This window comes from Drosophila sulfurigaster, chromosome 2R (assembly GCF_023558435.1).
Source record: "Drosophila sulfurigaster albostrigata strain 15112-1811.04 chromosome 2R, ASM2355843v2, whole genome shotgun sequence".
Classification (NCBI taxonomy): domain Eukaryota; kingdom Metazoa; phylum Arthropoda; class Insecta; order Diptera; family Drosophilidae; genus Drosophila; species Drosophila sulfurigaster.
This window is the reverse complement of record NC_084882.1, coordinates 8,530,986-8,556,683: the sequence shown is the minus strand read 5'-3', so window position 1 is coordinate 8,556,683 and position 25,698 is coordinate 8,530,986. Positions and strand designations below refer to the sequence as shown.

General features: G+C 34.8%; 1 protein-coding gene across 1 annotated transcript in view; it reads right to left on the bottom strand.

Annotated features, from left to right (window-relative positions):
* Positions 1-1,082: 1,082 nt before the first annotated feature.
* LOC133835482 (serine/arginine repetitive matrix protein 1) overlaps positions 1,083-25,698 on the bottom strand; it is a 34,977-nt gene continuing 10,361 nt past the window's right edge. Inside the window, 17 exon segments of the mRNA XM_062265439.1 lie at positions 1,083-1,460; positions 2,063-2,176; positions 2,239-2,457; positions 4,141-4,273; positions 4,276-4,308; positions 4,343-4,839; positions 6,643-6,789; positions 7,912-8,085; positions 8,156-8,340; positions 8,402-8,520; positions 8,578-8,872; positions 9,158-9,218; positions 12,108-12,135; positions 12,137-12,394; positions 14,446-14,559; positions 16,133-16,263; positions 16,415-16,520. Coding sequence (XP_062121423.1) covers positions 1,207-1,460; positions 2,063-2,176; positions 2,239-2,457; positions 4,141-4,273; positions 4,276-4,308; positions 4,343-4,839; positions 6,643-6,789; positions 7,912-8,085; positions 8,156-8,340; positions 8,402-8,520; positions 8,578-8,872; positions 9,158-9,218; positions 12,108-12,135; positions 12,137-12,394; positions 14,446-14,559; positions 16,133-16,263; positions 16,415-16,520 — 2,868 coding nt within the window. The 3' untranslated portion in view covers positions 1,083-1,206.

Sequence of the window (25,698 nt, the reverse complement as noted above, 5' to 3'; positions counted from 1 at the left end):
GTTTCACAGATCCTTAAAGCTGATGCTCGCAAATCGAACTCCTTCGAGTATTTTAATTATCTTATAACATATCGCATTTTTGTGTATTACAGTACTTTGTGTGAGTGTATATTAGAGAGTGTGTGTGTGTTTATAACCATCATTGCCAAAATGTTCTTAAAATATCGTTAATATCATTTTTGTTGTATTTGTAGTTCATGTGCAAAATCTATTTTCAAATTGTGTTTTATTTTGTCGGATCAGCGTATTAGGCTTAGATCACCTTATGCATTACCCAATATACCATACTCAGCGTATTGCCATTGGATTTCCTGTGTTTGCTTATTGTTTCATTTAATGAAAATTACAAAAATTTGAGGTTTTCTCCTAAAACACTTTTTTTATGTTGTTCTCTTTTTTTGGACGGGTCTCTGCGGTGATGTTGTCCTTTCGTTTGTTATTTTCTTCTTTTAAATTTGTTTTTACTCTTCGTGTATTACATATTTGAATGATTTGGAAATATTGAAAAGATTGTGTGATTATTGGAATAGCTTATGTGAGTTTCGCAAAAAAATCTGTCTTTATTTCTTGGGACTAGGCAGTGAAAGTAAGTTTACATAGTCGTTCGAATACCCTTGCAGACAATTTCATTTATTTTTCAGATCTAATAATATATGTATCTATAGTATGATGTGAATTCATATATCGATTTACGAAGATTGCCTTTTGCACTGTTTGCAGGGGTATTTCAACTTCGGCATACCGAACATAGCCATGCTTTCTTCCTTATAGATGGCAATAGGTGCACGTGCAGTGCTAGAAATAAGGTTTCTCAAATTTGGCAAGAATAATTCGACTCGCTTCTATTCGTCTAATGGAATCGTTCAAATACCTAATATGTTGAGCCAAATGAATGAGCTCAAGTTAATTTTCGAAATAAATATAATGGCCAAATATATGTTTTTGGGCTTTTTCCGATTCTACAAGTGCCCATTGTTTTGTGTTAAGCATAGCCAAAGAGGAGCATAGTTAAGATGCTAAAGGGGTAAGAGGGAGTTATTAGTAGTATGGATTGCATGCTTTAGGCGGCATTACGTGTCATCATTTACGAGTATTGCTCATTTGGTTAATTGAATTTAGTAATTGTTACTTTTCATTTTCTTTTTTTTTGTTTATTATTATTATTTTGCCAAATACATTTTGCACTTGAATCTTGATCTAGAAACTTTAGACACTCTCCTCTTTGCTGGCGTTGCTGGTGCCGCCCCAGAAACGATCGAATCGGTCACGAGCCTTCTCCAGCACATCGGCGGCTGTCGATCGTGCCGTGGATGCAGTCGCTGTCGATGATGATGATGACATGGCCTGCTCCGGCCCCGGCTTGTTGGCATCGCAGCGCACAGCGCCGCCCGGTTGCTGTATTGGCGTCAATGTTTTGCCATAGGCAGCGGCGCTTGTGGTTGGGCTGCTGGACTTCCAGGCTGTAGTGTGGTACAGTGGATGGCAGTGAAGGGGGGAAATAGTTTTGGAAATAGTGTTTTGTTATGTTACGCAAGGAACTACGTTTTTGATACGCTATGTGGAATTAGCTAATTTGCATTTCAGCTGAGCGCAGCATTTGGCATTACGATTTTTTTTTTTGGTTGTGATTTTTGTTCGATATTTTTTTCTTTTGCGCTATATTATTTTTTTGATCTGCGAAATTTTTGGCTTAATACTGAGAGAGGGGAAAGTTTTGCATTATATTTACGCTTATTGAGATTGGCATTGGCTGGTGTTGCGATTTTTGAAGTTTGCTTAACGATGATTTGATTTTAGTTGGATTTGGATGATGGTTGTGAGTAGCGATACATACATATACATATACAGATACATATATTTAAATACGAGTTAATATATAAATATTTGTAAAAGCGATTTATCATGTTTTCTTTTTTCTTTTATTATTATATATGTGTGTGTGTTTGTTTGGTGTGTTTTATTTTTCTTATGTCGATTTCTTTACTGGTTGAATTTTCATTTGGTTTTTTTGCTTTTTTTGTTTATGGAAGTTGCGTTTATTGAAGCGTGCTTAAAGGCTTACCGTCCATTTTAGCCTGTTCGGTTAGTTGTGGAGGTGCCGATTGTGGTGGCGGTGGTGGCTTTTCCACCGGTGTTGACGCTTTTATCTCGCTCTGTGGTCGGCTATAGCTCTCGCCTACAAATGCATCATATTAGTAAGACATTTGAATACAAAAATGAAGATGCTTCACAGATTACCCTCTTTGACATTCTGTGTGACCGTAAATGTCTTGCCAGTGTCCAAGGGCACCGTCCAGTTGACTGGATCGGGAGAGCGCATTATGATCTGCTCAGGCGACTTGACCCTTGTCGGCTCTGGTGGCGATTTCACCAATGGCTCATCGGGCACCTCAGGCACTGGCTGTGGACTGCAGCTGGAAATTGAAATGGCAGTCTCACGGCCATCTTCGGAATCATCTGTTGACGTGGAAAATAATTGTAATTAAATATTAAACATTTTCATTTGCTTCAATTGTCGCTGGAAATAAACTTGACGAATGACGCATTTTAGAAATCTGGTTAACTTTATATGCTGCAGCAGCTGTTGAGTTTTTGATGTTTTATCTTTAGGTTTTTATATTGTTAAAGCGAACTTTGTGATTGAGTTTTACTGGTTAGTATTTGTAACTTAAAATGTAAATAGATATAATATTTTGTTTTCTTAATTTCTTAAACATAAAAGAAACTTAGGTTTAACTTAAACTTAATGAAACTTATTAAAACAAAATCCTTGTATTAAGCACAAAGCTTTAAAGCAACCAAATTTGTTAGTAACAATTGAATTCAAATTATAAATATTTGCTTTTGATTATCTTCTTTTTGTATATAAAGCGCACAACGGGTAAGAGAGCATGCCACATTCAAGAGACACAGAACATAGAAAAGCTGCAAAAATTACATAGAAATACTTAATTGGACACAGTAATCTAAATATAGTAGGTAAAGCACGCATAAAAAATAGCAAAAATGTTTTTGACGTGAAGATGAGTTTTGTTTTATTTGAGTTTGGCTTAGCTGAAGCATTTGGATGTGTAACAGGCAACGCCGACAGCTCTCTGTAAGAAATTTCTCTTAATACTCCATTAGAAAATAATTGTAACAGAAAATCGTTGAAAAAAATAGTATGGTATTAAAAAATGACTTGTTTTCAAAATGTAAAGAAGTAATGCAAAACTCTATGTTCATCTTATATTAATTAAAAACCCTAAAAAGTATTTCTTAAAACTAAGATTTAAAATGGATTAAAACAAGTTTTGGGTTTCTATCTTTGTTTATGTATAGTAGAGTGTTTGTTTGTAAGCAAAATATTAGGTAAGACACATGACAGATGCTACTTTAGAGTAAACTATAGACAAATAACTAGGACAGTGTCACAACAGATGGAAGAAAAACAACTACAAATGATATAAGACATAGACGATAGTGTTACATTTGGGAAAGTTTTTGTCGCACGTCTGAAATACAACATGTACAAACACTTATTACAACAACAACTAACATTAAGTAACGCGCACGCTTTATGGTTAACAACTTTGCAACAAATACTCTATTTTTATGTAATTATTTGAAATTTTGAGGATGTTTTTGGACAACATGTTGGACAACCCTGTGGAATAACGAGGAGCAAACAATTTCGAAACATTTCTAAGACAACTACAGTTGGGAGAAATGAATGCCAATCTAACAGTATTTTACCAACTAACTAACACACACACACACGATTCCACATGGTTGAAAAACATATAGTAAAAAAAAAGAATAGGTTTGTGATGCGCCCAATGTCAATTTCATTATGCCAATCGGTAAATAATAATTTCAATTTAATCACTCATCACTAGTTGTGTACAAACATTTTTGACAAGGTGTAAAATGCTCAATTATTGGTAATTTCTTATTGATTTCACTTTTTGGTATTTTGGTTTTGTTTACAAAAGTTGCAACACAAACAATTCGCGCATCAGATGTCATTTAACAGCATTTCCATTTTAGATAACTAATATTTTGTTTTTTGGTTTTTGTTTATTGGTATATCAAATTGATTTATTGAAGAGAATTTTTTTTTTGGTTTTTTGGTCAAGTTTTCGGACAAACTCTACTCACTTTCAGCCAATTTTCTATCCTGACCTGGTACCGTAAGGCGTTTGATGTTGATGGTGGCAGGTCGGGTCGGGGCCGTGGATGATGTTGCTGATGGAACTGATGTCGATGCTGATGTTGCTGCCATGTCAGATGATGTAGTTGTTGTTGTTGTGGTTGGTGCTGCTGTTGCTGTTGCAACCGCAGCTGATTTTGCTGGGCTAGCAGCTTGTACTTGTTGTAGTTGCTGTTGCTGTTGCTTTCGCTGTTGCTGCTGTTGAAGCTGCTGCTGCTTCTGTTTGTTTTGTTGATGCTTCGCACTATTTGCACTACTACCGTTACCGCTACCAGCACCAACTTGACTACCAATACCAATGCAACTAATATTCGATCTATCTTTGTCTTTCTTACGCATTTGCTGTTGTTGCTGCTTCTGTTGCTGTTGCTGCTGTTGCTGTTGTTGACTTGATGATGATGATTTATTAATTTTGTTGCCATAATTGTTATTTTTGTTGTTGTAGCTCTTGCATAGTGATACATGTGATTGATTGGCATGATTAGCATTGGATGATGCTGTTGCTCGGGCGGATGTTGCTGCTGCTGTTGCGGCTGCGGTTGCTTCTGCTGCGGCTGCGGCTGCTGTTGGCGCTGCGGCTACTTTACCGATAGGCGGTGGTAGGGAACTACTTTTAATGCGGGATTGGAATGTTGTGGATAAGGTGGCTATAAAACGTAAGCAGTTTTTTTGGTTTTGGTTTTTGTTTTTCGTCGGGTTTGATTTTTGTTGTCATTTTTGTTTTCATACCAAAAACAAAAGGCACATGAAAAAACAAATTAAACGTAAATTTTGGTTTTTATTGTATATTTAGTTTTTAGTTACGGCGAATTAAGAAGGCAACAGAAACAAAAACAACAACAAATTATTTAAAAAAAAGATTATATAATAATAAAATAAATCAAATCACGCACGCTCGAGTTTTGCGTCGATTAAAGTTTTGTTTGTTAATCATATTGAGGGATCAAAATTGGGTTAGTCTACTTATCAAATGCTACCATTCAACACGTTGTTAGTCATTAAAAGAATGTTAATATTATGGAGACTTAAGTTATCTTAAACTATGTATGGTAAATCTCTGAACCTCGAACATTTAATACATTCCCAATTAAATTAATATTGCAACCTTTCGAAGAAATGCACATATGTACGTCTTTCAACTCATTTATTTATTAGAAAATCACATTTAGAATTTCAGTTTTGAATAAGAAGTAAAGTTTTTTCATCAACAAAAAATAGAAAAAAAAAAACAAACAAAACGAAAGAACACAAATTTGGAATGCTCTGCCAAAGAATGCTTTTATACCCGCTACCCATAAGGTAGAAGGGTATTATAACTTTGTGCCTACAGGAAATGTATTTTGCAGTATATATATATCTCTCTCAATATAATACCGCACTTTTCTGCTCTTATCGAAAATAGGTAGCAGGGGATCTCACAGTTAAGCACATTCGACTGAAGTTTTCATACTTCTTTTAGTAATAATTGCAAGCTTAAGTAACAAACTCATAAGGAAAACATAAAGAATAAATTTAGAACATATTTTATTCAAAGCTGAAGTTTAAATAATTAACTTAAATAAAAACATTTTTTTTTAATTTTAATTTTAAATTTTAATTTTGACCATTACTGCTCACTGCCCACACATTTCATTTAAAAACATTATACAATTACGTACAAAACAGCCAACAAATAGAACAGATTGTTATCGCCCCACACTGTTTGGTAAGTTTGGGAAATTATAAATATTTAGTTGGAAAATTAACTGGTTATAGGCACAATACACACGCACACACAAGTTTATTGAATTGTTAGTTTGTTTAAACACTGACGTTGTTGTATTAGATACTTACAATTCTGAATTAGTAATTGTTTAATTTTTATATTGTGGTTTAGTATGTATTTGTTAGTTGATTTGTTAAAAATTTGTTAGTATTTGTTCACTCAACATGCTAAACTATTATAGAATGTTTATTCGAAAGACCAATCAAATGCTTCATTACAGAACAGGAAATGAAATTCTGAATGAAACGATAATAAAATTAAGTTGAAAAATAAAATACGAAATGCATGACCAGAGACTAAACTAACAGAGATTTGAATTAAATTGTTTCTGTTTAACTATTTAATTAGTTTTGTTAGACACTTAACTATATTTCCAGTTTGTAGAATGTTTCGAAATGAACTTACAAATTGGTGTGATAAATACTAAACTATAGTTAATAATCAAAAGATTGCAAATAAAACTAACAACTAAACTAATCACTCAACTTGAGTGGTAATTAAATTCATATTTAAATAATAAGTAATGTACAATATATGCAAACTAAGGAATAAATTAATTTACCGTATAGAAAATAAACATGGTAATGAACGAAATAACGTACGAAAGACTCGTGCGTTCGTAAGGAAAATTCTTTTTTTTTTTGAGTTTTTTTTGTGGTGGGTCTGCGCAACTATAGCTACTTACATGGGCGTGGCTTACGTTCAGTTCCAGCCGATGTCGCAGAGGGCGCCGTTGGTGCCTTTTTACGGCTCGTGGGCGCTTGACTCGCCGAGCGAATCTGACGCTTGGGTGACTCATTCTCGACGCCAGGACCAACAGATTGTGAGCGTGCTGAGCACACGCAAGTGGAGGATGAAGAGATGTGGTTTGATTCGTTTTCGGTTTCGATATTGGTATAGTTTTTAGTTTTGTTTTTGTTCGATTTGATTTTAGTTGTTGTGGGGCGATTTTGATTGATGGTAAAAGTACGAGTTGAATGTTTTAATTGAAAAATCGCATTAATTTGCTAAATTAATTGTTTCTTATGTAATGAATGAGTGGTGAAAGATGTCTACGGGTGTTCATAACAGTTAAGATCTATACAATGCATACTACAAATTATATTCATGGTCTAATCCTAGCTTAAAGCGCTCTAAATCGCCTGTCCTTTTGTAATTTAGCTGCAAACTATTGTAGTATTTACAAATGAAGTATGAAACATTTTGACTTTAAGTCACTGATATTTGATGTTAACTGAAATATTGATTTCGACATTTAAGGCTGCTCGCAAATGTATTTAAACTGTTGATCTGGGTTCCCTATTTATCAGAAGCTCTAAACACTCTTCAAATATGATTAAATATTAACCTATTTATTGAGTTGGGATTATCAAAACAGATATTCGCCATGGTAAATAGTCTTATTAATATATTTTCCAAAACATACACCTTCTTAAATATATTGATATGTATTTATGTACAGATCTATACATAAGCATCTGTTCAAAACAAATAAATACATATTACGATCTCTTTCAAAAACAAAAAGAACATAAAAATAATAGCAAGCTACATTTAATGATTTTTGCACAAATCTCATTATCAAAATTTGGCTTAGTAGTGCATTTGAAAAAAGATTGAAAATTCTTTAAAAAGTTTCTAACGTCAAAACCATTTAAATATGTTTTGCAAAAATAATACTTAAAGCGTTTTTAAGCATACGAAAGATTTTGTAAAAATTAACTGAAACCAAAAAAAAAACGTTGTATAACAGGGCGTATACTTAGTTTTTGTTGGGCGTGTACAATTGTGACCTGCTTCGTAATAGTAAGTACTAGAAAGTGCTTTTGTGTATCTATGTTTAATTGTTGCTTAAAAATAAATTTCTATTAATGTGTTAAGTGTTGTATACCTTCTGGTACAGTAATTATTATATGTAGATAACATACTTAGTAGAATATTGGGAACTACTCACTTTTGAGAACCTTCTTGGGGCTGCCCTTCTGGGGGCTGCCTTTTTGAGGCGATCCATGTCGTGAGAGTGCCGTTTTCTTGGGACTGCCACGCTGAGATTCCGATTCACGTTTAGTAATAGCAGGCATGAGTTTCTCGCGCGTTGGCGATGGCAGCAGGGCGCCTTCCTCAACATCTGCTGGATAAATTTATATGGAATTAGGGAATTATTATTTACTTATTGCTAAGGATATGTGAGCATTTACCCGGACCCGTGGTGCGTTCCAAATGATGGCGTATATTGTTAAAACGTGCTGGCAGTGCAGAAATCTCATCTTTGTTATCAATCAAATAGGCTTGGCCAGGAACTCGCGGCTTCTGCGGAATCGTTTTCTCCAATGGCGTTGACTTTTTGTTATTCTCTTGCTCCTTCTCCTCTTTAGTGATGGGTCTAAGTCGTTCTCAATTTATTATAATATCTGTATTAGAACTGTATTGTATTATGAACCTACCTATGGACTGTGGATGCTAATGACAATGCTGAAAGCGAACTGCGCTTTGAAACCTGATCCCATAAATCCTTTTGTTTCTTATACAATTCCGGATCGATTTCTATGCCCCAGCCGCGACACTAGCAATAGCAAAAGAGTTTAATTTAAATTTCGTACTTGGGTGATTGTGAACCAACCTTGTATTCGCCAGCTTTTTTGCGCAGCTCGACCATCTCCTTGAACCACAAATCCAAATTCGGTTTTGAGTGCGGCGGTGCAGTGCCATTCATGACCACCACTTGACCCTGATCTGTAACATCAGCTGCTGCTGTCGATGGCTGCTGCCTGTTATCATCCTTGGCATCCTTGGCAGCCGCAGCAGCTGCAAATCCAAAGTTCTCCTTTTTCGTTATGAAGTGATTGAGCCGCTCCTGATCAATTGTTTGCGAAAACGGACGTGTGGCAATTTTGCGCTCCACAAAGTTTACTTGTCTGTATGGAAACACATTTTGAGTCAACAATATGAAAGTAAATGAAAGAGAAACACAAGAAAAGTATAAGAATAATATTCAAATGGATGCTATTGGCAAGTGCGATACGTTTGCAGGTGGTTTATTTTTTGTTTTTCTTGAATGGATATGGGTGGGTCTATGAAACTGGTTGGTTGGCTAAACTGCAAATTCTTGCTCAGGGTGGACACATCTCAGTATGGTTGAAGCTCATGAGAAACATATGAAAATTGAGAATTAATCGTATGCAAATAAATTGTTATCGTACTTCTCGTGTGTTTTTCTATCATCCGTATCGCTAACCAAAGGCTCCAGCTCATGCAGAGTAGCTGAAAGCACACAGATAAAAAGATTAATCATCTCTGTTCCATATAATCAAGGAGTTTGCAAATATTTTTGATTTTAATCATTTACATATAGATAAGGAAAATATATAATTAAATATTCATTTGCTTTAAAGTGGTAACTAAAGGACAAAGGTAGTTTTAGGAAAACAAAAGGATACTGTAAACTTTGCAAAGTGTTTCGAATACTCTAACGAAATTCCAACTGAGGAAGGGTGAGTCTTTGTACAGCAAATTAAATGAGCCGAAAGAGGCGCTTGGTTCGTTTAGTGGTGGCGGTTGGTGGTGGACGTGGTTGGTGGTTGCGGTTATGGTTTTTGGTTTTTGTGGATTTTATTTTTAGTATTGGTTAGTTTGTTTGTCGGGCTATTCTAGCGCAAATTCATAATTCATATCAACAATTGAAAATTATAATTATTTAAATTTATGTGTGTTCGCTTGGCATTGAGTTGAAATCATACTCAAAAACAAATAATATGTTGTTGAATTTTGGGGCGTGTACTGAAGCGTGGTTTGGTGTCTGGTTTTTCGTGGGTTGGGTCATTTTATATTTTTTTGAATATAGAACGAAATTCGAACCAATTTTGTTTGAATATACATACAAAAATATAAACATTTCGAGTTGAATGCAGCACAGTGTTAATATTTATATTTATTTAATTCATTTGTTTATTTTTTTGTTGTTGTTTTTTTAAGCACTACGGCCAATTGATTTCAGGCTGCACTAAAAAGCTTCTCAAGCTCAAGGGTTAAAGGCAAGACTTAAAGCTTTGCAATGGAAGCCACTTTATCATTTTGCAATTGCGTTTCATATGATATTAGCTAATAAATATATATGTATGTTTATTTGTAATGAGAATATAATTTGGCTTACGTTTTTGGGTTGCCTTACCTACGATAATTGCTTAGACTGTAAATTTGAGTTATGTAAATTGTGTCTTGGTATTATAATTTTTGTTTTTAATTTTGTCATACACATATAGAGTACACATCAAAAATAAATATTGTACATTTTCTGTAGTTCTATTGAATACACATCGCGAAATCCTTCCAAATAAACATAACTAAAGAAAATTGTTTAACTCTATCTATTTGCAAACTATGAGATTCGTCAGTTCAGTTTTAAGTCAGAATTTCTGACATGATCAGACCTTAAAGTATTTGTTTTTTTGTAATTCGATTAATAAACAATCCCTTTTGAGAACAAAACATAAATTCACAGGTCTACAAAAAGAATTGAAGATAAAGCAAGATATATTTAGTTAAAAAAAAACCCAAAAAAAATTCCAAATGTTGAAGAAAAATAAAAACAAGTGTCCATATATCAATTTATTTTACCTTGGCCCCATTACCTAAATGAATGATAATTCCTTGTATATGTATGATTAATGCTATATAATGATGATGAATAATGCATGATGCTAATTCCATTTTGTCGTTTCACGCATGCAACGTAACTAAAGCCAACGAAACTCCTACGCTTTTACATTATGTAACTGAGGTAAAATGAAAACTATGTAAAAATGTATAGTATAATAGTATTGTATCACATATCCTCTGCGACCGCATGCTCCGACTACACTTTGCTAGTTAACATTAGCGTAAAATTACATTGATACGTGATGTGTTGGCAGGGTAAAAAAGTAAGTTTCGGACTGCCAAGGACGAGTCGTCCTTTTTTTAGTATTTAACGAGCTAAGTCAATTTTGAGTTTCTTGCACTATGGATTAGATTCAATCAATCAATGGAATTTTACGTAGCATCAACAAAAGATAATATGTCAGGTAATTTACCATGTAGCTTTCTCATATTTTTGTTTAGAACTAATAAAAATGAATTTAGTTCAACACTTACGTCCGCTTTTTATTTTTTTGCTATAAAGATATTCTTGTGTGTGTGTTTTCTTTTAGGAAGGAATTTAGCATAATTTCGTTCTATATAAAATAGAGTTAAAGACTTCCAAAGAGAGAGAGAGAGAGAGAGTAAGAATTGCTAACTGCTTGAAAATAAATAATTAGTATTTATAAAAGCGTTAAATAAAAAGATTTTTGCTTTTAATTAAAAAATAAATAAAAATATGTGTTCCTAAATAGTATTTATACTAAATGAATATACGTAAAGAGTTCAAAAAACATATATGTATATGTAAATTTGTTTTTATCAAAGGTGACTTAAGCTAGGTTTCAGCACGCAGTTGCGTTTTATATAGTATATGATTGGATATATATTACAGCTAGTAATAATAGGAATTCTTGATGTAAAGCAAAAATTTACGACGACCAGCACATAAAAAACTTGATAATCGATTTTAGTTGTTTTGAATATTTGTATTTATACTTGTATATATTTATAGCATTTCAGATTGAAAGTGTTGTGAAAAGAATGTTTGTGGGCTACTTTATAGTTTACCAACACTATTCAACTCATCGAAATATTAGGCATGAAGTTTTTTTTTTTAGTTTTCGATTCTGTTTCTTATTTTGGAATCTGAGCTCAATGCTGCTGCCACTGCACAAATTTTTAGAATCATCTTTAAAATAAATGAAACAATAAGTATGTAGAGATCTTGAAATTGCGCGCTCAACAATTACTTTTAAGAAAAAGGTTAGTTAACAAAATGTACGCAAATCGTATTTGATTAATTGAGATTAATTGTTGATATTAGATATATTATTTAAGTACGTAGAAAAAACTGAAATCAACTGATTCAAATCAAATGTTAATTAGTTTTTAGTACGATCATTTTGATTTTAGTAAGTTATTACATACATATACGAGATATTGAAAGAAACTATGCGCTAATAGGATATATATGTATTTGTATTTGTAGAGTATAGTATGTTAATGCTTAGCGACGACATTTTGCTGTCGCACCTTCTTTCTGATTTGTTGTACGTTTTTTTATGCACCGTTGGCAAGCCGGCACCCATCGTTTGATATTGATGTGTGTGACTGTGCGTCGGCTGGCCCGGCTGACCCGATCGGATCGCGCCCAATGATATTGACTTTCTTGGGTAGTCACCGGCCGCGGCCCTCGCCGTCGTCGTTACGTTTGAATCGGCGCCCTTAATGCGTCGGACATTCGGCCAAACGAATTGCAGGCGATACTCAGTGCTCAATTTTGTGATGGTCTTTTTGAATAGGCCATTTGACTCACCCGCCTGCAAAGAGAAGAGCAGAATCACAAGAGACGAGAAGACCAATATAATAAATGAGAGAGATAAAAAGAGAAGAGCAGAAATGGAGAGAACAGAAAGAGAGAGAGAGAGAGCAATTGCATTGACGCATTAAGTGTTACGATAAGTTGTAATTAATTCAATTATTAGCATTAGCATATATTTATTATTTTGGTTAGAATGCATTTGAATATGATGTTAGGGGCGATCAGAGCACAGTAAACACAGAGAAGAACAGAAGGAGAGAGCATGTTAGTTATATAATGAGAGAGTAAAAGAGAGAGAGAGAGAGGGAGAGAAAGAACAAAGGAAGAGAAAAAAATACACATAATACAAGTATAATTTGAAAATTTCAATGATTAACACTAATTTATAGTCATACATATGAAATTTAATAATAAGCTCTCTTCATAGGAATATTTCTTTCGCAGATTAAAAACAAAAATTAAACAAAAACATTAAATTCACTTTAACCCATGACATATTATTTTAACATGTTATAATAACAGTAAAAACACGATTCATGCACAGACTTCGAATTTAAAAATAATAATTCTTAGAATTTCCATTGAATAAACAAAGTTCTAGGAAATACCCTTAAAATCATATTGGTACCAAAAAATGTAAAACACTGAGAAACTTTTTTTTTTTAATTTATTACTTGAGTTTCTACGTACATAGTATATATATTAAACCAGAAATAATTAATTGATTAGATACCAGTGTTAAAGTTGTTATAATTTATTCATAAAAAACAATAATAACAAAACTCAAACTCGAATTGCATTTAAAAACATTATTAGTATATAGTAACAATTTTAAAAGAGGGTTTAATTAAGAACATATTTAATGTCTCCCGTGTTAAAGATTATGTTTAAATGTATTGTTAAACTTTTGAACATGGCTTTAAGAATGGGAACTCATTCTTTGAAGGAGTGTACCATTGTAATAAATTTAAAATAAAAGTCCTCGCACATGCACTACAAATCGCACATACAACTGATAGATACTTAAAGGTTATACAAAAAGGCATCAGCGATATATGAGGGAATATGAAAAATAAAAAAAAAATCGATGAGCAGCGGTAACGGCAACTTATGCAAATGTTGAAGAGTTTTACAGATTAAAAATTTACATTCAGGTCGAGTGTCTGTTTGACTAACTGACGCTCCGACATCCAACTCAATGGCACTTTTTGCACACACTCACACATAAAGATTCACATAAATGTACGACCATATGAGCTCACAGTTGATACATAAATTCCCCACTGCAGCCCGACTGGCAATGGCGAGGACGAAACAAGTTACAAATGTAACGACATGTACTACATAAGGATATACATACATTTTCTAACCCACAGTACGTATACGTACATACTATAAAAAAAAAATTGCCTATTATAGAAAAGACTACAGAGGAGCGGAGAGCGGAGAGTATGCATGACTGCGGTGTAGACACTACGACTATCTGAGAGACAGCGACAGTGAAAAATACTAATAGAAATTGTTGCGCGTGGCCAATGGTCGCATTGAAAAGCTGCGCACTATCTCGGATCGGAGGTTGATATTGACGACACTTCTTATGTGACGCTCTGACAAGGCATAAAATCATGCTGGTTAGCAATTTAGTCGACTGACAACTATGAGGACGTGCTGTTGAATTGTAAAAGGGCGTTGCCGTTGCAGATATTTTTTACTTAGATTGAAAAGGATAGATAGACGTATAGAGTGAATTAAGCACATGCAGCAGAATAAGAGAAATGCAGTTGAAACTATCGTACAAATATAGCTCTGAATGCTCTTTAATCTAGACTGTGCAGACACGAGCCGACGGAGAAATTTGGATTTTTCAAGAATTTATCTTTAATCCACATGCCAAATCAGCTATTGTCTTTAGAACATGAGACATGCGGTTAATAGACCCTACACAAGTGTAAGATATACGAGAATACATACGTATGATTTTATAATATTTATCGATTATCATTTATGCTTAACACATTAACATCATGCAGGCTATTGACAATTGTGTACCTGTTTACTTGTAGTTCCATCGATCTCCGTTGCAGCGGGATAGGCTCGTCCATTGGACACAACGGGTGGTCCTTCCGATTTGCTACGGCGTGAAGGTGTGCCCCTCTCCTCCGACTGAAAATTGAGATACATAAAACACACATGTGGATGTGAGTGAAAGTGAGAGTGCGAGCATGAGTTAATTAGCAGCTCATTAATATTACGCATACGACATGCTGACGTACATCATCAGCTACCTATTCGGCCTGGCGCCCAAGCAAACTCAATTAATTATTTATTGTCAGGGTGTGTAATAAAACACATATAGTACACACACACATACACGAGCATACACCTATTTGGAGAATTTATATGGCCGTGTCCTTGTATGCAACATGTGCCAGCGAATGCGCATTTTTAATTAGCGTCGCAGAGAAAAAAGCGCCCGAAAGACCAACCAAAGCAGCCACCCAATAGTTTTTGTGCGACATTAGCAACCGCAAGAGAATGGCTTTTGCTCTCTCATATGTATGCATGTATGTACATATATATTCACATACATTCGTATGTATTTCTGCATAAACGCATTAACCTCAATGCCCAAGTAAGCAAATAGTCAGGCTGCCTATACAAAGTGCGCGGATATAAAAGCTCTTTATCAAATGCACATTGTGTATGTATATATATGGTATATAAAGCCTGCAACTTTTATTTCTACCTTTCTACTTATTTTTTTTAGTCTACTTTAAATCCCAGTAGTGCGTAAATTTCTGTGAAAAGGCTACTGCTTCTCATATTTTAGGGTCCCACACATGCTCTCACAACCACTTGGAATTTATTTTATTTTATTTCACACATTGCTCGACAGCACAGCGTACGTAAGTCTTAAATATGCGTATTCTACGTGCCAACATTAAAAAGCCTGACGGCCATTTCAAAGACTCTTCAGCTGCTTAAAGAGCTGTTCGACGTGGCAAAATAGTCAGAAATGTTTAATTTACTCAGCTGATTGTTTGTAGTATTTTCAAGTTTATTTCTATTGATTTGTGTTAGGGAAACTTATTAACAAACTTTAACTATGAATGTGATTAGCATCATAATATTCACATCCCAGATTTATCATAACATTTGCATTTTCATCGTGTAAAGAGCTGGATAATTGCAAACATTTTAGATAGCAGAATAAACTATTCCATTTTGCATATTTTATTTTTTTTCCAACTAACTAGAACTTGGACATAATAATTCAAGCTGAATCATAGTATGATTCATATTCAATGTGGAAACTTTGTTTGAATTTGCTTGGAGGGAGTCTTCGTTCAAAAATAATTTAAATATAATGTCCGTTGCCGGCCAAGGAAGAATCTATTGTCTGCAAAAGGCTTCTAGCTAGCAAATTGGCCATTTTTCGTTGTAGCCGTTCACCTAAGGGAGACGCTCTCCATCCATCGCATATATTTACTTTATGCGGTCCGAAGTGTATATTTAAATAGGTTGAATAAAGGCATTACCCCAGCGGATTCCACAACTTATTGTTTTATAACACCTACACATACATATTTATGTACCTCATGCAAAAATGATTTTTATGTTGGTCTTTTTGGTAAAACAAAGCTGACATCTGGCTGAAAGAGCCTTTGTTGCCTTTCACAAGGTCGAGTGAAAGGTGAATGGCGAAATGTTTTTGTATTTTTTGTGTTGGACTTACCCTTGCCGAACGATGCGCGCTGGCATCTCGACGTGCATCTGTATATTCCGATCCTATAATAAACTCATGCGATTTATATGCTAATTCCGGGCATTTCTTTCGTCGTGGCAATGGCGGCTCATTTGTCGGACCTGCAGAAGAAAACAAGTACAATGACGAATAATAGATAGATGGAAGAAATATTACAATCGATAAATCGGGACAATAAAGCCAAACAAGTGGATAATACGTAAGAATAGATGCGAAGGCAAATCGAAAATGAAATTTTTGTCGACTACGCACCAACAAATTGACTGGGATTTGGCGCTGGCGCCCGACGCACAACCTCCGGCCTTGAATTGCCCGTAAATTCATGCCAACGATAAGTGCTCCTATACTCCGAATGGAGCTGCTGGAAAATAATAAAAAGAAACCCATGCGCACATTGTATGTGTGTGTGGGTTATAGGTTAATTAGTAAACATTATAAGTGTTTTCTAAAAATAAATTAAATATAGCAAAATATCACCATTTTTGTATTATGTATGTAATTACTTTTACTAGCATCAAGGTTTGGCAGAAATCAGGCACATTAGGTTAGAGTCTCTTAAATAAATACTTCACGGAATTATAATAATATTAATTCGCAAAAAAAACAATATTTTTTCGCGAATTGGTTAATGGCACGATAGTAGTACACACTTTTGATAGTGGCGTAACCAAATGCCTTGGACTGTCGAAAAAAATACAAGAGGGAAAACAATCGATGGCAGTATCGACACTATCGATGGTTCATTATCGATAGTTTTCCACTTTTATTGGTTACAATGCTGCCAAATTGGATTTTTCCCGTTAAAACTGGCGTTTTTTTAAGGCTAACTGCGGGAAAAATTTGTGAATTGCGGGAAATGTGAAAAGCGGGAATTCTGACTTTTTTTAGAGATTCAGTTGGCTTTTTCCCAACTTTTTTTTGTGTTGTTAACACAAAAGTACAAAAAGTACAAAATATGGAAAAGTGACAGCTTTACGATAGTCAATTGCAAACAATCTAGAAAATGTGGTGGCGTATAGATTGTTTTTCTCGAAATACGCTAATATCATCACTCGCTTTTTATATATTGTTAAGCTTTTTTCTCCATTCCTTCCGTCAACAGCTTTTTTTGCTGGGCAAAAGTTGGCAGCTCTGATTGGTTAACACCGTTAAAGAACAATATACTACATCGCATCATCGATATTAGTGACCAGTGTTACGAAAGTTACTAACGGGTGACAAGTGTGTCCACACAACCCATGAGTTGTTATTAAGTATCAGTGAAAACAGTAAGAAAATATTGCATAAATTTGCCACTATAAATATTTAAATGTAACATCAGCAAACAATAAGTATTAAACACCAAAAATAACAACGACTTATTGACCAATTTAATGGAAATGTAAATATCTAAAAGCAAAGTCCTATTTTGCTGCATAATTAAAGTAAACTTGAGGTAATATAAACAGATTTGAAAGTCACTCGTAAACAATTATTTGGAATATAAAGAATCTTCTTAGCAACTTTAAACCCATCAAATATTGTATTCTAATAAGTAACTTAATGACAGCATCTGAATAAGCAATCAGCATTATGCGCTGCTATTGTCTCTTAAAATGTCATAACCATTTAAATCCTGATGGCAAAAACAAACAATTATACAAACGCAATGCCCACAGGCAATTAACACACAGATATACGCCTGCATATTCGTTTTAACCATACGTAAACATAAATATTTATATTCCATACCCCGGCCATGACTGCAAAATGGCAATGAAAACAAGCAAACAACCCAAAGAGCCACACTGGTAGTTGGCACAATTGGCCAGTTAGACGACAATTTGGGCGCTTGGCCAAAATGCGGTTGTCGCATTTCGATACAGCAATGCAACTCGTCCGCTTTACCACACCATTTGATAATTACAGCAATACCAAAACAATAACAGCAAAAGGAGCAAGCCAACAAAACTATACTTCTGTCCAATTGGAACAGTTCAAGCTGACTATGACGAAAGCAGAATGCGTTCGAGTACTCGTAGGATTCATATCGAGTGAAGCAACGAAGAAGCCTATGCAAACGGATAAAGGACATTTCAAATTATACTTCACTGCATGTAACTATAAATTGTGTTAAACTCGACTAAAGTTGAAACGACACTTAGACAGTAGAGAGAGACAGCCAGTAGAGAGAAAGGCAGACAGTTGGCTAGTTGGACAGTTTTACAGAGTTAATTATGGCGTCAGTTGTTTTTATTTTGGTACGTAACTTGGCCAAGTTCTTGCAGTATTGTACTCATATCTGTGGGTTCGCCAGTTGCTTTGGAATTTATTTACCTGCGCTACGTGTGCGCATTGTACAAGAGCTCAACTGACTTGACTTTTTTATCGTTTCATTTGTAGAACGCCAGGGCACAAATAATTGCCATACGACACGCAAAGCCAAAGACAAGAAAGTTGCCCAGTTCGCATCTTTAAATCATTATTTATTCACGGCGACCTTTCTTCTGAGCGTTTAATTTTAATTTGAAAGTAGGTCTTGTCGGTATTACCAGCTAATCTCATTAAAGTTGATTGCCAATTGCCACTCAATCAATTTGTTAGTCAACTAAAAATGAACTTATCTATTTAAAATTAATGTATGCGATTTACTCTCTTTATTCTTTAATAAAACTATTCTTTAAAAGCTTGAATATAATAATAATCTGTACATTCAGTATGACCACACCCGTGGAAGCAAAATTCTTAAGAGAGTGTGAATTGAGCTTCAACGTTCTGTGAAGTTTGTGATGCCAATTAACCTAATTGGTGGCTAACCCCTCATGAAAGTCTAGACAGGTTCGATTTGTCAAATCAACCCCAAAAACCAGGCGTGAAACAATTAAAAAGTCCATTACAAATCAATTCGCCAGTCCATTTATCACTATTACTAGCATTCTTCAAAGCCCAAACTCACCAGGGAGTTGCCAAGCCCACAAAAACCCCGACGAACCGAACAGGCAGACAATAAAAAAATATAAGCGAACCGCAACACTTGTATAATTTATTCGATGAACTGTAACTGGGTGCACTTTAATCGATTGGGTGGAAGGTGTGTTGCTCTCAAAGTTCGCTTGTCATATGAATCGACAATGTCTTATACGCAAGCATAAGGGTGTTTATAGTTGTTATATTTGAGGTCGAATGCGCGATGGCACGTGGCAGCAACACCTGCCCCTATTTATTGCAATTCTTTTGCAGCAGCCGCACCGTTGCCATTTATCATGTCATTCGGCAGGCGTGGAGGGAAACGCATAAATTTTCAACTGATTTATGTATGTTGGGCCAAATTGATTGCAGGCACCAAAATGAAAGCCACACTATAATATGTTTTTATTTTTTCCCTATAAATATTTAATAACATTTTACTGCTGTCCAACGAGATATATTTAAAACGCATTTTGCATATTCGTGTGGCTTTTCCCATTCTATATTTATTTTGATTGTGGTTAGCCACAAAAATTAAAGTCGCATGGACAACAACATGTCTGTGGGCATTTGCGTGCAATGAGGCTGAAATATCGATAGACTTGATGACACAGACCAGCATGTGACTACCTCAGTCACCCATTGTACTTTTCATATTGATTTATGTTTTAATTAATACAATTAAAATTGCGACTGGCTCTGATTGATTGGCTTTACCATAGTTATGGGCATTATCTGCATGCATGGCTTAATTTAATAATGCTAATTAAAATGGGCAAATACATTCATACTTGACTGTGAGAGACCTGTTTCGTCTTTCATCTTACATTTTTAATTAATTTTTATTAACTTGCCTTTTATAGTGGGTAAAATTTTCATATTTATGACTTTGCAATTAACTCGGCTCAAAAGTGAAAAAGTTTATTTCATGTATACATTTTTAATATACTATACAGAAGTCGCCACCTAAATGGGACAACTGCTCAACACGAAACCGGAATGGAAAAGTAACGTTACTTTACCTTTAAACATAACCTTTACTCTTTATGCACTTTAAGTGAGCTAAAATTCAATGGAATTTATACTCCACTTGAATAGAACATGCATTTTATGTCGTTGTTATCGTTAGTCCGTTAGTCCCACATATTTTGGGTATCGTTTTTTTTTTGTTTTGCTTTTTATAAAGAATAGTTTTAATTATAAACATTCAAATTGAGCGTAGGACAGAAGCCTGTCATTAAAAATTCTTATACCCGATACCCATAGGGTAATATCACTTATGCCTCCATGAAATGTATGTATGTATGTATGTAAAAGGCAGAAGAAGATATCTCCGAGAGATGTCAGAGACTAAGATATAGAGATATAATAATAAGAGTAATTTTATGATTTTCTTCTTTATTCTTTAAAATTTGTTTGCGATTAGATAAAAATTTGTTGAAGTTGTTAAATAAATACTTTTGTATTGGCAAAAACGCCAATACTAGTTGCTTTAACTGACAATCCGAGTCCCAAATTATGGGCTATAAAGAGTTTAGTGGCTGATTTTATAAACAGTTTCACACAATTCAAAATGGATTGACTCTAACAATACAATAACTTATTTTAAGTGTTACGACCAAATTTATGCACGTTTCTTTTGAATTTGTTATTGACCATAACAATTTTAATGACAGACACATTCAATGCAGCCTGTAAATTGTGCTCGTCTCTCTAGTTAAAGCTGCATGAAATGCTCAATTTATCCAACCACGGACTGCACACAATTTATCGACCACAATATGTAAGGACTCGAATGTGATTGGTAAATCTAGTGCAAATTTTTCATAGCATACTCCTAGTTGTTGGCGTCAGCTTACTTTTCGCCATGATCCCTTAACTAACACTGTATTACATGTGTTAGATAACCAAACTGAAGCCGCAAACAAACAGTATCCTATATATACAGTATGTACTTCCATATATAGAATTCGTGTGCGTGTTTAATCTACCTAAAGGGACCTTTCAAGTTTTATGTGAACAAAGGACACCACCTCCAATCCCCTCGAAGAATATCGCTTAGCCAACTGGCTGCGGACATCGTATTGCTTTTTGTGTGTTTGCGAAGTGCAGGAAAAGTAAAGCACAAACAAGCGCATGAAATTTCATTGTCCAATGTGTTTTTCATTCAAAATGGACGGCACAAGAGTTTGCGAAATTTATTGACATAAGTACTGTTGTTGTAACATTTCTACAGAACAAAAAATTATATTACAGGAATTATTAATTGGTCAATTTACTTTAGAGGTATTCATTTCATTCAAAGAATAATTTAAGTTTATGCTTATCATGTATTTGTTAGTAAAGCGCTGTTCCCAAATGCTCGAAATCGAGTCGTGCAACATTTTTTTACAAGTTCATTTCGTTCCACAGTTCCAAAAAAAAAATAAATTTTTAAGCGTATCGATACTCGGTTACTGGGATATAAGTATGTATGGGGATGTCAAATCAGCAGATCCGCTTGCGACAGAATAGACAATCTATTATTCCACACTCATATCGGAAAAGTGAAGAGAAGCAACAATATGGATAATTTAAAAATAGTTAAAGGGAAAGCGTCTGAGAAATTGTTTAATGAAGAGAAATAACTTTAATTAATATTGTGAAGTCGCAAGACTAAATATGAAATTTAAAATCAAAAAAATTGCAACCAAGTTGCAATAATATGTGCTTGGGATATAGACAATGAATGTGAATTCATCTGTTTTTTTAATAATTGCATTTATTTAATAGGCATATGTTTGAGTCATAAATTTGTTTTTTACCATTTCCATGCCAAATTAGGGTCATAAAGGTTGCCAAAAAACGATCACTCCGAAATTTGTGGAACTGTCGAAATATATTCCTTTTCCGCATATTCAAAATTTTGCTTGTCTGGGAACAGCGCTTAAAAAAAGTATTTGTTCTTTTAGATTATTATATTGTGATTTTTTTTCGTTACCTCGAAGTCGATTATCAATAGATGCAGTTTTGCACGATCGTTTAAAGCGCTATTCCCAGATAAGCAAATTTTTAACGTTGCCAGCTCCATCCGCACTTTCACAAGACAACAATATTTACATACATAAATGTCATATAAAGAATGGGCTCTGCAAGTTCCACAAACTAATCGTACGTCCCACGTAGTGGCTAAAGTTTTTCTTTTTAGTTTACGATGCATTTTGTCATTTGACACTATTTTGTCTGGTGCAGACAGCGTCATGTGCATGTACGAATACAGGTAGCATAGGTAGTTGCTTTTATGGTTTCTGCTGGCACAAACCAAAAACCGAAAACCAAACCAAACACAAACATCTGGTGAGACCCCGTTAGAGGATAGCTGCCGGCCTGTCTGCCATATACGAGTACTGTCTGCCCCTTCTGCTATGCGTGCTGCTCTGGGCCGCTGCGGTTTAGTTTGCTCGATTGCTCAACTAACCGCGCGATACAACCAGAGTTTGTATGGACGAGGCCTGCACCAGCAATTAATTTACTCAGTCCGGCCCAGACAGACATCCAGCCAGAGTTAGAATGAAATGCTGACTATTTCCTTTTTTTCTCTTTTGGGTACTCGTTGCCTAAATTTAAATGACCCTGTTCTAAGGTGACAGCAACGAGCCACGCCCAAGGCATGACTCTGACTTTGACTCTTACTCTTACCCTGACGCAGATTGAGCTGTAACTGAGTCCACGGCTAGCTGCTGTGGCTATGAAACGCCATCTAATAAATTGCCACGTTGGTCTCGAGGTTGCCTCTTAATGAGGCTACCGGCGACCCTCTGTACCAGATGCACATTAGCCGCTTGGTGGCCACGTTGTGGCTGGCCTGTGGGGCTAACTATATTTAATTAAATAATGTTGCTCATTTGCATGGCCGCTTTCTACGCTGTTGCTGGAAGTCTTATTGAAAATATAAGCACGTTGTTTCTGGTTAACAAAGGAAATATATATATTTGGTATGGGCCAAATAAAATAAAATGCAACTAAATTTTTTGAAGTATATACAGGACAAACATTTATAGTTTTTATCAAAAATTATTAAATTAAAAAAGTCATTTTCAGCAGAAGAGTATACGACTTTCAGAGTCGGAATTTCCAATTTAATGTTGCAAAAAGAATCTCATTTGGCTGAGCTCATAAATATGGATTAAATTGCAGGTCAGATGCAGAATGAACCGTTGTCGACTTAATTACTTACAGAATTAAATTAGCTGTAATCAAATGAAATTGGCGCAGTATAAAAACTGATTGTCATTTCTTATTGGTGTATTTATAGATGATTTAAAATTATTATGCTTTGAAACAAAATCGATAGATATTGAAATAAACAGTTAGTTGATGACGAGTTGAAATTACGCAACTTTCAGTTGTTAAAGAAATGTGTACACATATAGTATATAAATCTGACTGCAAATGGAAACTCATTTGTGTGTGGCCGCAAATCGGAGGACATTAAACTTTTAAGACGCTTTTATTGCACATGAGCTCGACTCCATCGTGCTTTGCAGACCCTCAAGTTGGCAGCGCACATCCTGTTCTATTCAATTTGTATCCTTTTGCCAACTGAAATGTGGTAGCCTGGCTTTGATTTGATGGCTTAGTGTTGACATTGCCGTTGACGCCTGATTTATTGAAAATCCCAATAGCAAGCCGACTGTCGGTTGACTTTACCGCAAGTGCCAATGGGGCGTATGCATAATATCCTGAATTCCCGACTTCATTCACGTGCAGCAACAACGCTTGAACAAAATTCCACTTTAAGCTCACGTGCTCCTGTGCTTTCCCCTCTTTATTTACATATATCAGTTTTGTCTTCCCATCCATGCAACGTTTAATGCCTTTCACGATTTGCATGTAAAGTGCACACACACACACACACAGAATGCAGACTACGGGATCTGAAAGTTCGGAGAACTCGCGCTGCGAAAATGAAATTTCACAGACATGTAAATAATGTTCTTTTATGTTAACAGAGTTTTTTGCAAGCTATTGAAATATGTTCTTTTTGTTCCAGTCATTTCACACATTTCCCGCAAGTCTGCTTAGATGTGTGACATGTCGTTGACTTCTATTCATATATAATATATATGTAATGTGTAAATAAAAAACTGCATTAATTGTATAGTTCATTTAAGAAACTTGGATTTAAATTTAATTAAATAATATCTAAATTCAATTTGCGTTGCTAATTTTGTATCAATGATTTATGTAAATATAAAAATGATGTTGCATATAGTATTAGCATAAACATCATTCACATTGTAAGATAGCGTAAGAAAGAAGTTGCAAAATTAAAAGGCATTTAAGTTATTAGACATTCACGTTCATGTTTTAAAGTTTGTAACATCAGTTTTTCGACATGGAGACAAACAAGACTTTCAGAAACTTCTCTTTAACACACACAGAAATGCAACACTTCCTCGACAATTCCTGTTCCAGACAAACCAGCAAAGTTTTGCGTAGAACGCAACCAAGCCATAAACATTCTTTGTGCACATTTTAACGCAAAATTAAACTCGAATTATGCTGTTCAAAAAGAAAAACAAAACAAGTGTAAACGATTTTCACGTTTGCATTAAAAGTCGACGATAAGATTCCTTTTAGTCACCTTTTATTATTATAATATTTTAAATACAGACTAAAAATAAAATAAGTCTTATAAAATATATACCAAAAATAAAGAAATGAACTCAGAGCTGATGAAATATTTAACAGACATTATACAACTGAATCATATCATGTCCGTATCATTTTTCAATAGAGGGTATCTCAAACAGTTTGCACATAATTACATTTTCCTGTCCGATTTCCCTTCGAGAAATTTTTAATGTCTGTCTGTCTATCTGTCTTTGTCATTGCCTGCAGCTTGTCTCACAATGCAATATCTGCTATGTGCACAGTATATATTTATGTCTTGCTGTTAAGTGTCTTTCAACATAATGGACATACGTATCTATAGAATGCACTTTAAAGTGCTTTAAAATGTGCTAGATAGCCACGCAATTATCATGAAATGTGATATTCTTGCGTTGAGACCTTCAAAACTATGTAGTTTCTTTAGCAAACTGTTGGCGCATTTTATACTTTTATTGCCGCTTGAGTGAATGCTCGTGTACGTGTGAATGAGTGAGTGTATGAGTCACTAGCAAAATGGATGAATGAGTGTATGTGTACTCATAGCGACAATGCTGACAATGCGATCGATGGCACGCGCTATGCTAAGGGTATCCAAAGTGGTTCTGACTTAAGTGCATACACATTAATTTAATACATAGCTAACAAACCCAAATGCTTGGATTATGCCAACCAATTTTCTCTTTATGATAACTAGTCAAATAATTGAACTATGAATTTTGTTAACTTTCAGTGGAAACATCGAAATAAGCTTTGGCTTTAAAACAATATACTTATCGTCTTTGACAGACAGACAATAAAAATTAGATTTACGCATAACTTTTCTCACTATGTCTATAGAAGGCAATCCACCTTGTTTTACCATAAATGTCAACTATGTATTAGTGACCAGTAAAACGACATTTATCAATCACTACAAGACAAGAGAGTTATGTGCT